This window comes from Dipodomys spectabilis, unplaced genomic scaffold (assembly GCF_019054845.1).
Source record: "Dipodomys spectabilis isolate Male_0828 unplaced genomic scaffold, ASM1905484v1 ptg000179l, whole genome shotgun sequence".
Classification (NCBI taxonomy): domain Eukaryota; kingdom Metazoa; phylum Chordata; class Mammalia; order Rodentia; family Heteromyidae; genus Dipodomys; species Dipodomys spectabilis.
The window spans coordinates 1,792,017-1,811,979 of record NW_024870856.1 but is presented as its reverse complement, the minus strand read 5'-3'; the positions used below and the strand labels follow the sequence as shown (position 1 = coordinate 1,811,979).

At 42.9% G+C, this 19,963-nt stretch overlaps 1 protein-coding gene across 1 annotated transcript in view; it reads left to right on the top strand.

Annotated features, from left to right (window-relative positions):
- Basp1 (brain abundant membrane attached signal protein 1) overlaps positions 1-11,821 on the top strand; it is a 49,985-nt gene extending 38,164 nt beyond the window's left edge. Inside the window, exon 2 of the mRNA XM_042695191.1 lies at positions 11,056-11,821. Coding sequence (XP_042551125.1) covers positions 11,065-11,799 — 735 coding nt within the window. The 5' untranslated portion in view covers positions 11,056-11,064 and the 3' untranslated portion in view covers positions 11,800-11,821. The remainder of the gene's footprint in view (positions 1-11,055) is intronic.
- The last annotated feature ends 8,142 nt before the right edge of the window (positions 11,822-19,963 follow it).

Here is a 19,963-nt window from a genome sequence, read left to right as displayed (position 1 = left end):
CACCAACACACGCAAAGGCTCCTAAGCCATTTTGGTGATCTACTTCTTGTCCAGGAAGTCTGCTGGCACATTGCTATGAGACCTGCCCTAGAGGACTGAAATCCTAAAGGTGGTGGTGATGGTACTCTTGTTTCTCCTACTCACTACCCCTTTCCATCAAATATTATTCTTTGTCTCCCTCTCCGGTATCCTAAGCAGCTGTTTAGTGGTTTTATTTAAGGGAAACAGCACAGAAATTACTATCAGAACAACTTCCATGATGGCCCAAACGTTGGTTAGAAACTATGTTTGTATATAGGGCTATGCCTTCTTATTCTTAAAACACTGCAGTCCTCTTAACCTAAACCAAAGGCTTGTGCACACACTGCCAGGGCTGGCAATGTCTGGAAAGGACACAGGGACTGTGAATCTTCAAAAAAAAATATTTTTATAATCAAGTAGTTGTACAAAGGCGTTGCCAATCAACAAAACAATCTATGAATGCAATACATCTTGAGCAGTTTCCAAGGCTGACTTGCTTGGCTTCAAACTGTAACCCTCATATCTCAGTCTCCTGAGTAGTTAGGGTTAAAGTCATATGCACCCCTCCTTTTTCCCCTCCCCACCTCTCAGGCCTGGCTCCGAGCTATTTTTTGACCATTTTACATTCCTGTCAGAAATTCACAAAGGTTTGTATTTTTACACATCCTTCTAACCCTTGTCATTTGGGGGAGAGTCTTTAAAAAATATGCCCATATGAATGTACACAATGTAGACATTTCCCTGTGGTTTTGGTTTGACATTTTCTCATGTCTTCTGATATTAAGCATTTTTTCATATGTTACTCAAATATTTGTCTATATTTTTGCAGAAAAGTATCCTTAATCTTTTGTCCATTTTTTTAAACCAGTCCTGGGGCTTGAACTCAGGACCTGGGTGCTGTCCCTGAGCTTCTTTTGCTCAAGGTTCGCAGTCTACCACTTGCCCCACAGTGCCACTTCTGGCTTTTTTTTGTTATTGTTTGTTTTGTACTACTAAGGAATTGAACTCAGGGCTTCATGCATGCTAGGCAAGTACTCTTATCACTAAGCCACATTCCTAGCCCAATCTTTTTTTTTTTTGGGGGTCTGGTCATGGGGCCTAAACTCTGGGCCTGGGCGCTGTCCCTCAGCTCTTCAGCCCAAGGCTAGCACTCTACCACTTGAGCCACAGCGCCACTTCCGGCTTTTTTCTTGTGTGGTGCTGAGGAATCGAACCCAGGGCCTCGAGCATGCAAGGCAAGTGCTCTACCACTGAGCCACATTCCCAGCCTAGCCCAATCTTTTGTCCATTTTTAAAATCAGAATTTTTTGTTACTGAGTTGTATGATTTGTTTTATTTGAATTTTAATTTGTATTTTCTTATTTATACAAATTTTATTGTTTATACAAATAAAATTTAAAATACATTCTAGCTATTCATCTAAAACAAAACTGCATTTTGATCAATGTCATCCATTTCAACATTCTCACCCACCCTCCCACTCCTTCCCTTGCTTGTGGCTGGTTCCTGATCTCCTGAGGACCCGGTCACATGAGTGGTTCTGGGTACTATGGAGATTGGCCAAATTTGGCTACTGGAGTGGAGTTGGAGAAAGCAAGAGATCATCCTAACGGACTTCCTGACACATAACACATTGCTTTAGCGTTGCCTCCAAATGGAGCCAAGATTCGGGTCTTTATTGATGGCCACTTTCACTCTATGCCCCTCTGAGGTGGCCCGCAGGGTGGGAGGGGGAGGGGGAGGTAAGTGTTAGACTTCAGTTTCCACACAGAAGACTGAGGTGGGGCAGAGAAGATCCAATTGATATAAGGAGAGTGGAGAGAGTATTCAGAGTGAGAGACCCTCCCTTCCCACTCTTCATCTCCCCACTGATGTCCTCGCAGTGTGGGATCATGAGCCTGTGGCATACTGTTCCTAAAGTCACCTGCATATTCACACAGCAAGGCAGTTGGCATTACAAGGTATAACTGGCCAGAACGCTCCCGCTTATAAATTCCAAACAAAAAATCATATAAAGTCTGCCTTTCTGCAAGCCCTGCAGAAATAATGATGTGTCCTCGTTTTGTTTGATGTAGGTTTTCCATTGCAGTGAATATAGAAATGAGTTATCCTTTATTTGAAGAAAAAGCAGTTTGTAAGAATGTTTTAGGTGAAACTACCTCCTCAGGCCCTGAGCTTATGAGAGAAGCCATGAGAAGGTGTGGGCAGGGATGAACAAATGTAAAACTCCCAGCTTTATGGGTTCAGTCAAACCAAAGGAAGGACATGGTTCTTTCCAAAGTTTGTGTTGAACTGTTGAATTCAATGTTGGTGTGTTAAACCTGGCTTAACAAAAGACCTGTGGAGGGAAGAAAAAGGGAAGGAGTCAAGAGCCAAGCACCTACAATTGTAGCAAAATCTGGCCACTTTTGGGGACTTGTACTCTCTCAACATTATTTTCTTAATCCATGATACAAAATTCAAGATACTTATTTTCGAAGACAAATCAAGGGGCAAAGTTAAGTTGCCCCCAAAGGTAAGTTGGTGGAGACAAAGGAGTCTATGGGAAGAAACCTGAGAACTTGAGCATGTATGGAGGAAGAAGTGCATCTAGCCTTCTAATCACAGAGAGGAAGTTACTTACCTCCAGCAAGTTGGCAAGCACAGGTTGGTGGCAGACACAATGTGTCCACACATGGAAAGCTCTCAGAATTCATGTCCTAAGACACAGTGCAACCTTGCCTTAGAAAACAGAGAAGGCCTTCACTTGCCTTTACTTTGTGTTCCTGAGAGATTTACAAACACTGTGTGCAGTATCAATAATTCTGGAAGAGGCTCTAGAGACAGCAATAGTAGGAAAATATTTCCTACATTTGTAATGAGTTTATTTATCACTCATTAATTAGTTAATTTACAGTACTGGGGTTTAAACTCAGGGTCTTGTGCTTGCTAGGCAGACACTCTACCATTGAGCCATACCCTCAGCCCCTTTCTTTATTTTTATTAGGGATTTTATATACAAGAAACAGATTCCTTAGTTCATCCTAGATTATTGAAAACTGAATTTTTTTAAAAAAAGGTTTAACTGGTTCCTATAAGACACAGAATGAGAAAAATGTTTTAATGGAGCTTCCTTAGTTTGGTAATTGTTTTATGTTGTTTCTATTTTAAGATACCATCATTACGTTTTAAAAAGAGTGTTGGTCTATTTTTTTTTTAGAATTATGGGTCTAAGAATTCTTTTTTTTTTTTTTTTTTTTCTGTCCATTGTGGGGCCTGAACTCTGGGCCTGGGCTGTGTCTCTGAGCTCTTCAGTTTAAGGCTAGTGTTCTACCACTTGAGCCACGGCACCACTTCCGGCTTTTTCTGCCTATGTGGAATCAAACCCAGGGCCTTGTGCATGCAAGGCAAGCATTCTACCACCGAGCCACCTTCCCAGCCCCTAAGAATTCTTATTTACCTACTTTTTCTCAGTATTTGTACACAACATAAAACTGAAAGTCAGGTTAATTTGCAAGAAATATGATTAGCCTTTTACTGACTTAACTGTATATGAAATAGTAATTTAAAAATATCTACAGGCTCGTAACCCGGATGGGATAAAAGGGAATGATGATTGTTTTAGGAAGTGCTGAGGTCATTCCAGGCAGGACTATGGGTAGTTGTTAGATGACACACCAGGAGTGTGAAAGGGGAAATAATGGTGCCTTATAAATAACCACAGCACTGACAAATAGGTCTGCACCAGGGAAGCTAATGACATCTTGTTTCTCTGACAGTTATGACTTCATTGGGGATGTATTCAGTATGCAGGGATCTCTTGACTCATTAGTTTTAATCTGACACATGATTCTCAAAACCATTTCCTAAATGCAATCACAAGCATTAAAAAAAATCAGTTACTAATTTTCTATTACTAATTTTTAAATCTTTTAGATTAGTATTTTGTTTCTGTTTCTTAACAGGTTTCTCATCTATTGAAGTCTTGTACAGAGAAATTCAATCATGGTAATAAGTGACATAGTTGTCAATTAAATCTTCAGGGTTTAAGATGGTCTAACTTTTTGTAATAATAATTAGCAGATATTGAGACCACATTACTTGTTTAGCATTCAACTTAAGTATTCATATTATCTTTTTATTTTCCCAGAAAGAGAATGAACTTTAAAGATTTCCATGTTATTTGATAGGGAAATTCGAGACCCACAACAACAATTATTTGCTCACATTCATAGCAGATCTCTGGCAGTGGAGTCTGGCTACCACTTTCAGCAGAACTTACACTGAGTTCCACACTTGTAATTTATCCATCTTAAAATATTTTATTTTTTCCAAATACCATTTTGTTATTGGCTCTTCCTCCCCAAACAGAAAGACTAAAATTTAATTCAGTTAGCTGTACTGATAAGATGGATTACTTTAACGCAAGAAAAACATCTTGTGTGTATCAGGAATACTCTGGATGAGTTGATTTGTGTCAGCAGGCAAATCATGCTGTAGTTTGTGGTAATTATAGTTGTTTTATGAAGTTCTGTGATAGTTGAGCTTGTAAAGAGGTGATTGGGGCCTAGTGTGTGCTGAGGGTTGGGTGAACAAGATAAACACAACTCAGATGATTTGACTTGCTGAGAATACCTTCCGTGTTCCCTCACCAGCTTCCTGGAGTAAAAGGAACAAATAATTAGCCCATCACTGAGACATAGACTGTTGCAAGGCAAGAGTGTCTTGATGATAAATAACATTTCAAAGTACTTCTTGTCTTTAATCTCCCAGAGTGTCACAGCAATATAAAATTGATAACAATATATAAATACCCATACAAATATAAATCTTTACATTTAACATAACAGAAATGTAATGTTTAACAAAAATTCCATATTCAAGCTCTCCCTAGCAAGAACCAATCTTATTTTATTATTTTACATTTGCCTGAGTGGCCATTTTTTTTTTTTTGGTCCAGTCATGGGGCCTGCACTCTGGGCCTGGGCACTGTCCCTCAGCTCTTCAGCTCAAGGCTAGTACTCTACCACTTGAGCCACTGCACCACTTCTGGCTTTTTTCTTTTTTGCTTATGTGGTGCTGAGGAATTGAACCCAGGGCCTTAGGCATGCAAGGCAAGCGCTCTACCACTGAGCCACCTTCCCAGCCCCCCAGAGTGGCCATTTATAAGATCACATTTTCCCTTTATGAAGTTGAACATCAGGTTATAAAGAAGTTTTGTTTTTTTTTTAATATGAAAAATGTACCTGTCAGTTCCTAGATTTAACAGAATTTTCTAAGACGTGTTTGGGAGGAAATCAATTTAAACTTAATCTTTTGGCATTTACTGCTTTATGGTGTTTTGGAGGATGAAAAAGACGTTTTTCTGGTCTACCTAACTATGCTGTTGCCCATTTTATGTACCACCCTGGGCATGAAGCAGTTAAGGAAATGTGCTTTTAGAAGTTCTACAAAAGTTCCTCAATTCCCACTTGTTTCTTAGGACAAGGAAGGTGTGTAAGGGAGAGTCTGCCAGCACTGAGGGTACTGTCCATGCAGCTGGCTCTCCTATGAAGCTGGTCTCGGGGAGGGGAACATAGAGTGGGGGTGGGGTATTAAATGGTGCTGAACCTCCCGCCTGCTACAAGCAACAAGACCTGGGCTGGGGTGGTCAGTATCAGCCACTGACCCCTTCCAGGCCTCCAAGCCTCCCTCTTGTTTCCACACCCTTTCCTGCATTCACCAAAATGCAGAACTTCCATACATTTCTTCTGGAACATGGTTTATAACCAAGTGGGATTAATTAAATAGATAAGAGGCTGAGTTTTATAAAGAGAATGATTAGAATTAGACTATAAACATGTACTTTCAAATATTAAAGTGTTTGGGACTGGGAAGGTGGCCCAGCGGTAGTGTGCTTGCCTTGCATGCATGAGTCCCTGGGTTCGATTCCTCAGCACCACATAAGCAGAAAAAGCCAGAAGTGGTGCTGTGGCTCAAGTGGTAGAGCGCTAGCCTTGAGCTGAAGAGCTGAGGGACAGCGACCAGGCCCAGAGTTCAGGCCCCACCGCTGGCCAAAAAGAAAAAGAAAAACACACACATCAAATATTAAAGTGTTTGATATTTTCAAAATGAATAATAATTTTGTAGAGAAAAAAAAGGCATGGGACCATATCACCATCTTACATTAGCTGAGATAAGGTACAGATGAAATTGTTTAGCTTTCCATAGGGAAAATTGGAAGCAGTTAATGAGTTTTAGCATGTTTTTCCATCCTGGTAGCTAAAGTAGGCTTTCTCTTTCCCTGGAACCGAAGGATGAAGACATGTTGAGAATACAGTAGAGGAAAAGGAGGCTCCCGATGGTCTCACCAAGGTCAGAGCCGAAGGGCAGGAATGGGTTTGAGGACTTACCTGGAGTTTGCCTCTGTCTAGAAACGGGATTCTTAGTCTAACAGGCTGCTTGTATGTTTAAAAAGACTAATTATCTCATGAAAATCTCACGTGCCTAACTTATTCAGATGACTGACATTAATACTAGCAGTAGGGTGACAGCAAATAATCTAGAAATTTCCTTGACACATGCTCTGAGACAGCAGTAATTTGCTTGGGACACACATACCAAACAGCTTTTTGACAATATTTTAAGGTGTTTCTTTAAAAGAACAACACTCTTGGCTACAGTGCTTCTGATGGCTGGCTCTTGAATGCGTGTTCTGATGGCCTGTGAGTGGGAAGCGTGGGGCTGTCTGGGAATGGTCACAGGCAATGTTGGCAGAAGGGACTAGCACTCACTGCAGGTCTGTGAAATGCCAAACGTACTGTTGCCTCACATGAAATAACTGTGAAATCAATCTTTGTTCTTTCATAGAAAATAGGCAGCAAAAATGGCTAAATAACTTGCTTAAGGAGTCAAACAGTTGGTATGCTCAGGAAGGGGTCATTCATGAGTACATTTCGTTGTTGCTGTTGTTGTTGTTATTGTTAGTCATGGGCTTTCTCAGGGCCCCTGGGTTCTGTCCCTGAGCTTTTGCACTCAACGCTAGCACTCTACCACTTTGAGTCATAGCACCACTTCTGGTTTTCTGGTGGTTTATTGAAGATAAGAGTCTTTCCTGCCAGGTTTTGAGCTGGGATCCTCAGATCTCCGCCTCCTAAGCAGCTAGGATTACAGGTATGAGCCACTGGCTCCTGGCTTCATGATCATATCTTTTGAGTCAACCATGACCACAGGTCAGAAGTCTCCTTGAAATAATTACTGTCCATCCTTACTGACATTCCTTTCTCTGCTGGTCTTCGTTAGTTATTTTCTATGTGAGTTCCAACCTGTGAGTTCCAATAGCTGTGGCTCTTGGGATGAAGAATTTCCTTGTACCTTTCAAAGACAACTTTTGCATTCGCTTTCCTTTGAAATGTCACAAGTAAGAGCGACTGCATTGTGTGTTCTCATGGGAACACAGCCCTGAGACAGTGCATTGGGCGTGTCTGACCATGTACATTCCCGCTAGTGGCCATCTTAAACGCCATCAAATGCCCAGCCCTTCTGTGTCACTTTGGTCTTGGTTTAAGCGACATCTAGGATGGACTACTTGTTCACTTGCCCATGGAACCTTAAAAACTCAAATGTTCTACAGCAAATGATTTGTTTTAAATAGAAGCAATAGAAAGGAGAGAAAACTGTTAAACTCTGTATCTCCTTTTCACTCTTACTTCTGAAGGGTTGCATCGAAAGCTCTTTTGGTAAATGAGAACATGAAAAGTTGAGAGGCACATGGTGGGGGGTGGAGAGGAGCGAGAGAGCTTGAAGCACCAAATTCCTCCCGTGTCTTCTGGATATCTTGAGTTCTGAGGTCACATTCTGGACTGAGAGCTCTGCCCGATTGACAGCTTCTTAGTGGGGTCCCCTTTGACCTCCTAGATGGTGTTGTTAGGCCCTAACATATTTGTTGGACTTGATTCTTTTGCTTATTTTACAGTGCATGAGCTCTGTCAGTCAGCATTTCATCACGGCTAAGAGGCGATGTTAGTGCTATATCCTGACAAGGTGCTGTTGAGAAGATGAAATAATTTTTGTAATATTTTTAGGATCGGGATTGGACCTGGCACCTAGCAAACATTAGGCTTCAATTTGTAATTTTAATTTGCCCTTGGGAGTAGGGCAGGTCTTCACTCTGCATCTTGGTAACTAATCGGGACACCTCTGCCTGCCAGGGTTCTAGAGTATTCTGTAAGTCTTTCCCTGGTACTTTCACAGTAGTTTACACGGGTAAATTAGCTAAACACAGGAGGTGCTTACTTAGAAAAACAAACAGGATGATGACACTTTTTTTTTTAAACTTACAATTTGATTATGTAGGCGACTTCCTATCCAGAAAAGAATCATTGCTGAGCTTAAACAAAGACTCAAATGTGGCCTTAACTGGGTTTCAGAAAACCAATTTTAGTAACCTAAATTTTTAGGTTTGTAAACCAACAGGACTTTGAACTTCGGGGGATTGCTGTATAGAATTCCATGCTGTGGTGTCAGAACACAGCACACACTACACTTTGCTGTGCAGCCTGAAATTTCTAGATTGGCATATGGGTTTCTTTTATAGAATTGGAAGATTTTAAAGGCAGATCTATCACGTTTCTTATTTCTTAATTCTATCTAACATACTAAAATGTATCATGAAATAGCAGAGCTGAAAAACTATATTTGATACAAACTACACATGCATACCATTTAATTAGGAGTTCAACAAAAGTACTGCACAGTTAAAATACTGGTCAAGTTTCTTTTCTTTTCTTTGTATCTCTTCCTTTTCTTTTTCCCATCCCTCCCTCCCTTCCTTCCTTGCACTTGGGTTGAGCTCAGATCCTTGAGCTTTCTAAGCTGGTGCTCTACCACTTGAGCCCACTGAAGCCTTTTTATTTCAGTTCTGTTTCACATCAGGTCTTGCATGTATATCCTGCTGGCCATCACTGAGTCTTCCTATTTATACTTACTGCTTAGCTGGTATAACAGGCACAAACTACCATGCCCAGCATTTTACTGGGTGAACTAGGGTCTTGATGTTTGCTTGGGCTGTACTCCAACCAAGATCCAAGTAGCTAGGATGGCAGAGTATCCGAGTTTATTTTTCTTTATATTTGAGCTTATTGCTACATGATGAAAGTGTATTTAATGGCGTTTTGCCATTTATTTTTGGTCCTACAAAAATTTAATTAGAACCCATTGTCTAAAGTAGATATTGACCATATATCACACTCTTTTGCCCCCATTCTTCCCTCTCTCCAATGAAAGACGTAAGAGACACTCTCCCTTGGATAACACAATAAGGAACTGGGGACAGTGTCTTAGTGATCTTTCAGTTTGCTTTTCCTCCTTCCCCAATTATTAAAGTCTGTCCAGAGAGGAGATTGGGTAAAGTGGAGGGGCAAATCAACTGCCCTCCTGACACCTAGCTTTTAAATTTAGATAAGCAAGAGCTATTTCGCCACATGGAATCATACCCCATGGTGTGTAAGGAATAAACAGCACGTTCTTGTTCTGAATGAATGGCTTTACAAAATCATCTGCAAATAGTTACACACTGGGGTTGCAGTGTGTGTGTACAATGAATCTTGACCAGTGCCACCCCTTGTTGAGAGATTTAGAGTTTTGTGGAGTTGGTGTACCTGGACCAGATCTAGGTGGTCTCATGGACTTTAGAGCCTTCATGGAGACTCTGCCTTTGAGGCTGCTCTTGCTTGAGGAGTAGAGACAGTGGAGTGCCATCTTTGTGGATTCATCAAGCTAGAGTAATGGAAGTATTTTTTTTTTCTATTTTCAAATGGACAGTGTCTCAGTGGGTTCGCGCTGATGCACTATACCATTAAGAGTCACTTAAAATGAATCTGCATACAGTTAGCAATTGTTCTGGATCAAATTTATTTATAAACTTGTCTGATTTAACACTTCCATATCAAGGGAGGAAAAACAAATCAGGATTCAAATACAATCAGTAGCTTTATTTCTGCCAGAATGAAAGTCATAGCCCCAAGACAGTTTGAGGCCTATATTTGGAGTGGATAAACAAAACAAACGAAAACCTGTTAATGACCATTGAGCCTACATAGAGTATTGTAATTCCACTCCAACCACAGTGTCAGATTATTACACAATGATGTTTTTAAGCCAAATATACTCTGAAAAGCAACGAATGCAGGTCACACAGTAGGCAAGTCAATGCAGATGAGAAAGCAGAATTTCCACAGGTGGTTCTGTGTAAGTACAAGGCAAGTCTTTGAAGACTCTTCATATAGATGAACTTGACCACTTGAGATCATGTTCTAGAAATGCACGATTTGGGCTAATCAGTGTCTCGTGGAAGTGCCTGTGAATGACCAAAGTTTTAATCTAGCTCAGCGAAAGACCTAGATCATTGCCCGTGCCATTTCCACCATTCCATCCTTCTCCGGGGAGTCAGACCTGAGAGAGGAGGCAGATAGGAAACAAATATGGCCGGCCGGCTGCTCCGTGGCAAGCATCCTTTCCGGGCTTCCCCGCTCTCGCGCGCTCTGTGTCTCTCTGAGCTTTTTTCTCACGGCTGGCTCTCTACCACTTGAGCCAGACACCGCTTTTTTTTTGCTGGCTCATGGGAGATCCGATTTGTTGGCCCAGGCTGGTGCTGTCGGCCTCCATCTTCAGATCTCAGCCTCCTGAGCAAACAGGAGCCGCCGGCGCGCGGCTGCCCTTCCTCTGATTAGATTTGCACCTTTTGATGAGCATCTTGGTCGTACGTGGGGGGGGAGGGGGTTCGTTTTAACCGGTCCACCTCTGCCTCAGCCCTGCCCCCCCCCCATCAGCCCCTCCTCCCTCCTCCCCCTTCCCCGACCACCCCAATTTCCTGACAATGGCGAAATGCGATTTCCATTGCAGTGCACAGCACACACCAGGCCCGAGGGCCGGGGGGGGGGGTGGCGGGGGGCCGGGGGCCCACTTCCTGGGGATGGGGGGGTGCATCTCTCGGGGCTCCCGGGCCCCGACCTGCGCGCCCCGCGCCCGCCCGCACCCGCCTAACCCTCGCCCTGTCGGGCTTGTGTTTGGTTACAGAACTCCAAGATGGGAGGCAAGCTGAGCAAGAAGAAGAAGGGCTACAATGTGAACGACGAGAAAGCCAAGGACAAGGACAAGAAGGCTGAGGGCGCGGGCACCGAGGAGGAGGGGACCCCGAAGGAGAGCGAGCCCCAGGCGGCCTCCGAACCCGCGGAGGCCAAGGAGCCGGCGGCCGAGGAGAAGGCGGCCCAGGGCGCGGCGGACGCCGAGGCCAAGGCGCCCGAGCCCGAGGGCGACGCGGCGGCCAAGGCCCAGGAGGAGGCGCCCAAGGCGGAGCCCGAGAAGACGGAGGGCGCGGCGGAGGCGCCGCCCGAGCCGGCCGCGGCGCCCGAGCCGGAGGCGGCGGGCTCCGGCTCCGCTCCCGGGGCCGCTCCCGGTCCCGCTGCGGGCGGCGAGGCCCCCAAGGCCGGCGGCGGCGGCGGCGGCGGCGAGGCGGGCGCGGAGAGCCCGGCGCCCGCGCCCGGGGAGGGCGCCGCCAAGGAGGAAGGGGAACCCAAAAAGACTGAGGCTCCGGCGGCCGCGCCGGCAGCCCAGGAAACGAAAAGCGACGGGGCCCCCGCGTCAGACTCTAAACCCAGCGGCGCCGACGCCGCCCCCGCCCCCAAGGAGCCCCCCGCAGCCACCGAAGCGCCCAGTTCCACAGCCAAGGCGCCGGCGCCCGCGCCCCCCGCGCCCGAGGAGCCCAAGGCCGCCGACGCGCCCGCCGCCAGCGCCGAGCAAAGCGTGGCGGTGAAGGAGTGACCGGGACAGCCTGGGGTCCGCCCCCCGCCCCTCCCCGGCCCGCCCGCCCCTCCCTCCCCCCGGCCCCCCGCCCCCTCCCCCCTCCTCTCTCCACCCTGACACTCACTCGTTACCGATCGGAAGTTAAGGATGTGTACGGCCCCACGGGGGAGAAACCAACGAGCGAAACAGAGGCTGCGTTCCACCTCGGGAGGGAGGGAGGGGGGGGAGAATCCAAATAGTATTTTTGTGGGGAAAATATCTAATATACCTTCCGTCAGCGTTACTAATCAGTCCCGGATTCGAAAGGTCAGTGTCTCCGAGTACCGCGCCGCGATCGTACCCGAACTGCTGAGGCCCGCTCGCCCGCCCCGCTCCACCGCTCGCCCCCCTCCCCGCGCCGCCGCCTCCGGGCCGGGAGGGCGGGGGGAGCCGGCGGCGCCCACCTCCGCCCGCGGGGCCCATGCCAAGGCAATCAGATCTTTATGAGAGCAGTATTTTCCGTGCTTTCCGTTCTGTTCTGCTCTTCTTCTTCTTCTTCTCTTCTCCTTTTTTAATTTCCAGCCTTTCTTACTTTGATATTTTTTTAATGTTGGGGGATGAATGCCCATTTTTCCAGGTGGAGGCCACCTAGCTTGTCCACGTGTAACTCAACGCCGACCCTCCATTCTTCCTCTTCCAGATATTTTTGGGAGTAACAAACATTCTCTCATCGTACTTAGCCTACCTAGATTTCTCATGACGAGTTAATGCATGTCTGTGGTTGGGTGCACCTGTAGTTCTGTTTATTGGTCAGTGGAAATGAAAAAAAAAAATAAAATTAAAAAAAAAAGTCTGCGTTCGTTGCAGTCGCAGTTCCTCTTCCATTCTGTGTCACCGACAACAGCACACCACGCATTGGAAATGGAAAATAAAAATTAAAAAACAAAAAAATGTACAATGGATGCATTGAAATTATATGTAATTGTATAAATGGTGCAACAGTAATAAAGTTAAACAATTAAAAAGAAGTAATAAATACTGTTGGCTTTCTTTTGCCTTTTCCTCCCCGTCTTCCAGACAGAAGAGGAGAGAACACCGAAACACTGATTGGGAACGAATGTGTGTGTGTGTGTGTATGTGTGTGTGTGTATACATACATATATGTATGTATGTATGTATTTGTCCCAGTACATGGGCTTGAACTTAGGCCTGGGCACGGCCCTTTACCTTTTTTTTTTAAGGCTAGTGTTCTACCATTTGAGCCACACCTCCACTTTTTTTTTCTGGTTCATTGGAGGTGAGAGTCTACAGAATTTTCTGCCCAAGCTGACTTCAAACTACCGTTCTCAGGTCTCAGCTTCCTGAGTAGTTTCCTGTGAGCCCTGGCACCCAAGCTGTGAATATACTTAGATGGAAGTATAAGGGCAGGTTTTCAAACTTGGTGAACATTATTTTTTTTTTAAGTAATATACTAGTGATTGTTTTAGACATAAAGGGGCTAATCTGGAAAGCTCACTATCTCTGGAAGGATGAGTGTGACTAATTTACTGAAAAAGAGCAAAGACTGAGTAAAACAATACAAGGCAATAAATTGAATCTTCAAGAAATGAACTGAAGTTTTCTTAGAAACATATGTATATAGTGAAGCCACTGATAAACAGATAAACATCCCCTTTCCCTATTTATTTATTTATTTATTGTATTCATGAGACAGAGCCTAGGGAAAGGCCGGAAGTCTGGTGAATTCTGGTGCCCACCAGACTTCTGGCTTCTACCAATCTCTCCAGTCTCTCCACACCTACAACAAGGCTTAATCTTTGTGATCCTGGGGACATGATATCTGTGACTTTTGAAACACTAGTGGTTAATGGAAATGCTAAATAGCAATGTATACTGTGGGTGGATGCTGCCATGAATCGACCTCCCGGGTAAGATTAAAAGCCATACATGTGCTCAGGTGCCAATGGAGGATTTTGATTTTTCTAGACAGACCTGAGATGTTTATCTATTTCTGAATGTAAGAAAAGGAACAGTCATCTTTTGGATCTCTTTATAGTAAGTTGGGTGTTTTCGCTTGATGTTGGAATCTCCGTATCAAATCACAAATATGTCACTTTCTAAAAAGAACCTTAGCCACGGCGAAGATGTCTCATGTGTGAGTCAGAAATGATAGCTGATGGGAGAGGGTGCATTGGGAGATAATATGCCTGGAGTCATAAATAGCAATTTCGTATTTTAGAGAGCTAATTCAGGAAACTTCCTGTGTAATTTGCAAAGCACAATGCAATGGAATTACTTCTTTAAGGGACATTAGCTATAGTGTGGAATGCAAATATTCTTGGTTTCCATCTTATGTGTTACATTACATGTAGTTGAACCAAAGAAGAAAGGCTAGCCAGCTTCTAGATGTGTCCTCTGAGTAGTCTAATGAGTACCCCTCCAGGTATTTGCCAGTGGGAGCCATGGTGTAAGCAATGGTGAGGATCAGTATTCACAAGTATTATACCTGCTGGGTTTATCACCTTTGGCCCTTGCATTCTACAGTGAACTAAACTTGAATTCATTATGGTTGAAAGCACAGTGCACGAGACGTATGGAGAACTATTAGCAAAGTGATACATTCATTTCACCATCCTTCCCTGATATTAAAAACACTCACTGGGATTTTTGATGCATTAGAACAATCAAATCAATTTCCTCAATAGAAATACTGAATTGAAATCACAGGTTAGGGATGAATGAAATAATGAGATTTTTTTCTTAGTTTATTGGTACATATTGTTGTTGAGTAGGGTACATATTTTTCTTTTTTCTTTTAAACTCTTAGGTGTTTGTGTGATTAAAAGGTATATAAAAGATGGTTACCAGGATGTTTAAGTTGCAATATTTAGGTATTTATTTTTGTTGGTACTAAAGCTTGAACTCAAGGCCTCAGGCTCACTTAGCTTGCTCTGCTGGTGCTCTACCACTTGAACCATGACTCCAACCTTTTTTTTTTGCTTGTCAATTGACTGGAGTCTTGAGACATGGATCAGGACATCACTGGCTGCTCTTGAAGTATCTTCTTTCTATCCATTGGTCCAATTTCTTTTTTAAGCTATCTATTAATGGAAAAGCAAAAAACGCAAGCCAGATACCAGTGGCTCACATTTGTAATCACGTCTGAAATCTGATGATCTAGGTTTCAAGTTATCCCAGGTAGGAAAGTCTGGGAGACTTATTTCCAAGATACTACCAAGAAAAGCTGGAAGTGCTGTGGCTCAAGTAGTTGAATGGTAGTTGCCAGCAGAAGCAGCAGAAGCAGCTCAGAAGCAGTGCTCAGGCCCTGAATTCAAGCCCCAGGACTGGCATACACACATGCACGCACACACACACAGACGTGTGCACACGCGCACACACACACACAAAAGGAAGACTATATTTTTATAAACATACACATATATCCTTATAAACAAGCTCTTCTTTAAACAAGCTGATGCTTATCTATATGTTTTCTGACTTTCATGCGTATTTATATATTAATGTATTTATATTACATTAATTATGTACTGAACTATATTGGCTAGTCTTATTCAGACAATTTCTTTTTTTTTTTTTTTGTCAGTGGTGAGCTTGAACTCAGGGCCTAGGAGCAGACCCTGAGCTCTTGGGCTCAAGGATATTGCTCTACCATTTGGAGCCAGGGCCCCTCTTGGTTTCCTGACTTTTTTTCTGTGTGCCAGTCTTAGGCCTTGAAATAAGGTCCTGCTAGGCATAAGCCATATTCCCAGACCATGTTTTCTGAATTTTTAAGGGCAAAATTTTCACTAGCACATAAAATGTCAAAATTTTGTATATATCTCCCAAGTTTTTCCTCAACCTCTGTTTTATTAAATGACATTTTTATTTTAAAGCCATACATTTCCATCTACATATATAGTGGAGGAAAGTTCTAGAATACCTTTTTGCAAAAGAACTATGGTTTTCCAAGAAAGATTCATTAGAGTTGTAGACATACAAATAGAAACATCAGTTAAAAGTCTTTGTCATACTATTTCATATTTTCTTATGGGGCAAACATCATGTTTATTATTTTGTATTCTTTGAAGATAGTTTTATCTTTTCTTGCTTGTTTTTTGGTCCCAGGAAACTTTTAGTATCAGTTACTGTATCAGTTCATTGGCTTTTTCATTGCATTTGTTTATTATTTTTTCTCTTGTGACATATGTTTAAAATGTCAAGTGAGAAAACAATAGATCACTAGGCATTCATAGATCACTAGATCACAATAGATCACTAGAGATTCATAATTATGGACTGCTATTTGCCTTTTCCCTAATTTTTTCCCTTACATTTCTCATGATTTAAGAAATTAAAAGATTCTTAATAATAATTCTCATGTTAGATTCATTTTGAATAAACCACTAATCCTCAAGTGTAATTTCAGATGTGAGCAAGGTATTGTTAATGTACAGGCTAGAATGTTAATGTACAGGCTAGAAACTTTTATTAAAGTGTAAAGCATAACTGATTACCTGAAATTACATAAATATTCTGGTAGCTTTAAAAAATCTAGAAGACTGGTTTCAAAACACTAGACAGAAAGGCTTATTATTGGCAACCTCCCTGTCTTTTTGGCTTTTCTAGCTATGAATTCATTCAAGAAGAAAATAGGTTTGAATGGGCACCAAAACTCCTGGTTTATAACCAAATGATAAATCCTTAATATAGAATAGTATTTAAGAGTCATACCAGATAACCAACCATATTGCACTCCTACTGAAAAAGAAAAAAAATACCCTGAGTAAAAACATGTTCACACTGTAACACACTTTTGTTAACAGAAGTAGTGGAAGGAAAAATTTAATTTAGAAGAATAAAGTACTTTCCTAGCCCCGCCCCCCCCCCCCCCCCCCCCCCATTTCAGGATTTTCACTGGCAGAAATAGCCAGTAAAAAGTGGTGACACTCTAATGATGAGAGCCTTAGACCAGGAACGCTGAGACATTTGACTGGACAGGTGAACCCCACTAGAAGAAATGAGTAGAAGGTCCTGTATCTGCAGCCAGCCTTTGCTGTCCTCCTCTGGCTCAGCTCAGACACCCAGGAATAGCACTCCTTGCAGCCGAACCACCCACTGCAGCCCTCGAGTCTGGCTGCTATGCAAATTCCCCAGAGGGGATTTTAATTTTTTTTCTTTAGCTATGAATAATACAGACTGTATTTTGCTTGCTATTTATTCAGCTCCAGGAGCTGAAATTGCCTTGACATTCAGAGAAAATTCTACCTTTTACACACAAATATCACACCCACCATTACACACACACACACACACACACACACCAATAGCGGCAACAATAATGAAAATAAAACTACAAAAATGATGCATTCAGAAGACAAACTACCATAGAACATTAGAACAATTGCTTGCATTTCTGATGCTAGCCCGAACTGCACTGTAACGTTTTTGCCTGTTATTTGTTTCCTGTCTTGCTTATTCTGCGTTCACTACATTTTATCTTTCCCATCAAGTTCTCTACTTCTACTTTTTTTTTGGTTTGCGTTTAATCATTTTCCATTCTTTCCTTCCTTCCTGCCTGCCTGCCTGCCCTGCACCCACCCAGTCTACACAGAGACGGCAAATGCTTACATTGGCTCAGAACGAACGTATGCCTTTTCAACACATTTTAAGTTGGACAGAGCCTTCTGGCTTTGCACAAACCTAATTTCCTTGGCACTTATCTGTGCTTTATGCATTCCACCCCTCTTCCACATCTCCATATATCTGTAAGGATAAATGGAGAGATAAAGGGAGGTTTATTCAGAATCTAGAGTGCTTTTAAAAGAGAATCTAGAAGGTTCTTCCACAAGTTCTGTTTCAGAAGGCAGGGCAGTGGTTACCAGATGCCATAAAATCTAGCTGTTACTCATTTCTTGCATATTGAAATGAAGAAGTTCAGTCTCTGAGCTATGGTCCTGATTCAACAGTTTCTGTGGAAAGCAGGGCTGTGAACCACTGCTACCTAAAGCTCCTTTTGGGAATCTGCTCATAAAATTTGGGTCAGAATCTGGGTTTGAGGAATTGAGGAATTGTAATTAAATTATTTAATATCTCTGAGACTCACTTTATTAGAAAAAAAAACAACATTGAAGCTGCATGCTTGGCTCATGCCTATAATCCTGGGTAGTCAGGAACATGAGATTTAAGGGTCATGGTTCAAAGCTAGCTCAGCCTGGAAAGTCTGTGAGACTCTTTTCTTCAATTAAACAGCCAAAAAGCCAGAAGTGAACTGTGGCTCAAGTGGTAGAACACTAGCCTTGAGCAAAAATGCACAGGGACAGCCTTTAGTTTAAGCCTCAGGACTGGTACGCCCGCCATCTCCCTCCCCCCCCCCCCCCCATTGAATACTTATAACCTTAGAGATGTTGGGAATATGTATCAAGAAGACTTAAAGGCACATAGTTCAGTTGAAGCAGAGCATTAACTTGGTTCTTGTGCGTGTGAGGTCCTGTGAAGCTCCCTAGGTCATACATGGCCTGGAGCTGGTCCTGTCTGCAGGCTCTTCAGAGCCTGCCCTCTTACTTCTTTCTCCACTCCGTGGTAGCTGCTCCCCCCCCCCCCCCCCCCCCATTCACTTTGCCTAGCTCAGCCAGCTGCTGACTACTTCTCTATGAACTTCCCAGACAGCTGGCTGCCTTCAGGCCTTGAGATGGTAATCATCTGCCTGGAGTGTTTTTAGACTCCTCACTTCCTTCATGATATGGCTTGTGTGTCACAGTTACCTGAGGTCATTATCCCTGACTGTTCTACTCTATTTCTCACCCAATAGCCAAACCCCACTCACATTCACACTCTGCCTTCCTTCTTCTTGTTCTCTGGTCGTTTATCCCCTAATGCTAACCGGCAAAGTATAATGCCTTTTCTTTTCTTTTTTCTTTTTTGTTGGTTGTGGGGCTTGAACTCTGGGCTTGGGCGCTGCCCCTGCGCTCTTCAGCTCAAGGCAAGTGCTCTACCACTTGAGCCACAGCACCACTTCCCACCTTTTCCTAAATAATGTGTTTATTCTGTCTCCTTTCACTTGACCACATGCTTTGTGCAAAGGAGATTTTTCCCCCTGATTTCAACACTGTACCTCAGTGCCCAGAGTAGATAGCAAATCTGATTTGAAGGAATGAGTAAGTCAATGGCAGGTGTTCAATTAAACAATCACCCAACAATTCTTAGTGTTAAATGTGAGCTACATACTTTAAAGGAAAGTAATGGGTTGAAACCAAAGAAACATAGGTTGCATGGTTTCCCTCGTTATAATAATTAGAATGTGCCTATAAATCTACAAGTAAACCCAATGGATAGTAAAAGGCAAAAAAATTACATTTGGAGCCTGGCATGGTGGCTCATACCTGTAATCCTAGCTACTCAGGAGGCTGAGATCTGAGAATCGCTGTTCAAAGCCAGCCTGGGCAAGAAAATACATGAGACTCTTTTTTTTTTTTTTTTAGAGCTCATTTTACATATATGTATATATATACATATATGTTTTTATTGTAAAAATACTGTACAGAAGGGTTACAGTTACAACAGTACAGTAATAAGTACATTTCCTATTGAGCATTGTTACATCCTCCTTTGTTTTTCCCCTACCATCCCTTCCTTCCCCACCTCCCCAACTTCTCCCTCCACTCCCCCAGTCCCCCCATGAACTTGAAAAGTTATTTTTCAACATAGTGTCTTGTACATCTCATTGTTACAATGGGTTATCCTGTATCCTTATTCCAGCATTTTGTTATTTTCCTTCCCCTCCTCATATTAGAAAAATGTATATACAAGATGCAGGGCACCAGAATCAAATACAGTGAAAAAAGGGAATATACCGTGGGGGAAGAACATACTAAAGAAACAAAAAAACCCCATGTTTATCTCCAATAAACCACCAGAAAACCGGAAATGGTGCTGTGGCTCATGTGGTAGAGCACTCGCCTTGAGCTGAAGAGATGAGGGACAGTGCCCAGGCCCAGAGCTCAAGCCCCACGACCAACAAAAAAAAAAAAAAAAAAAAAAATTATACTTGGACATGATCAATTACACAGCACTGTAAACATTCACACAGTGAAACCAAAGCAGGATATTCTTAGGAGAGGATCATAAGGGCTCAATAGCTATGTGCTTCTGACCATATAAAAATGATGCTTATCGAAATGAACTCCAAGAAATGGAAACAAGCTTT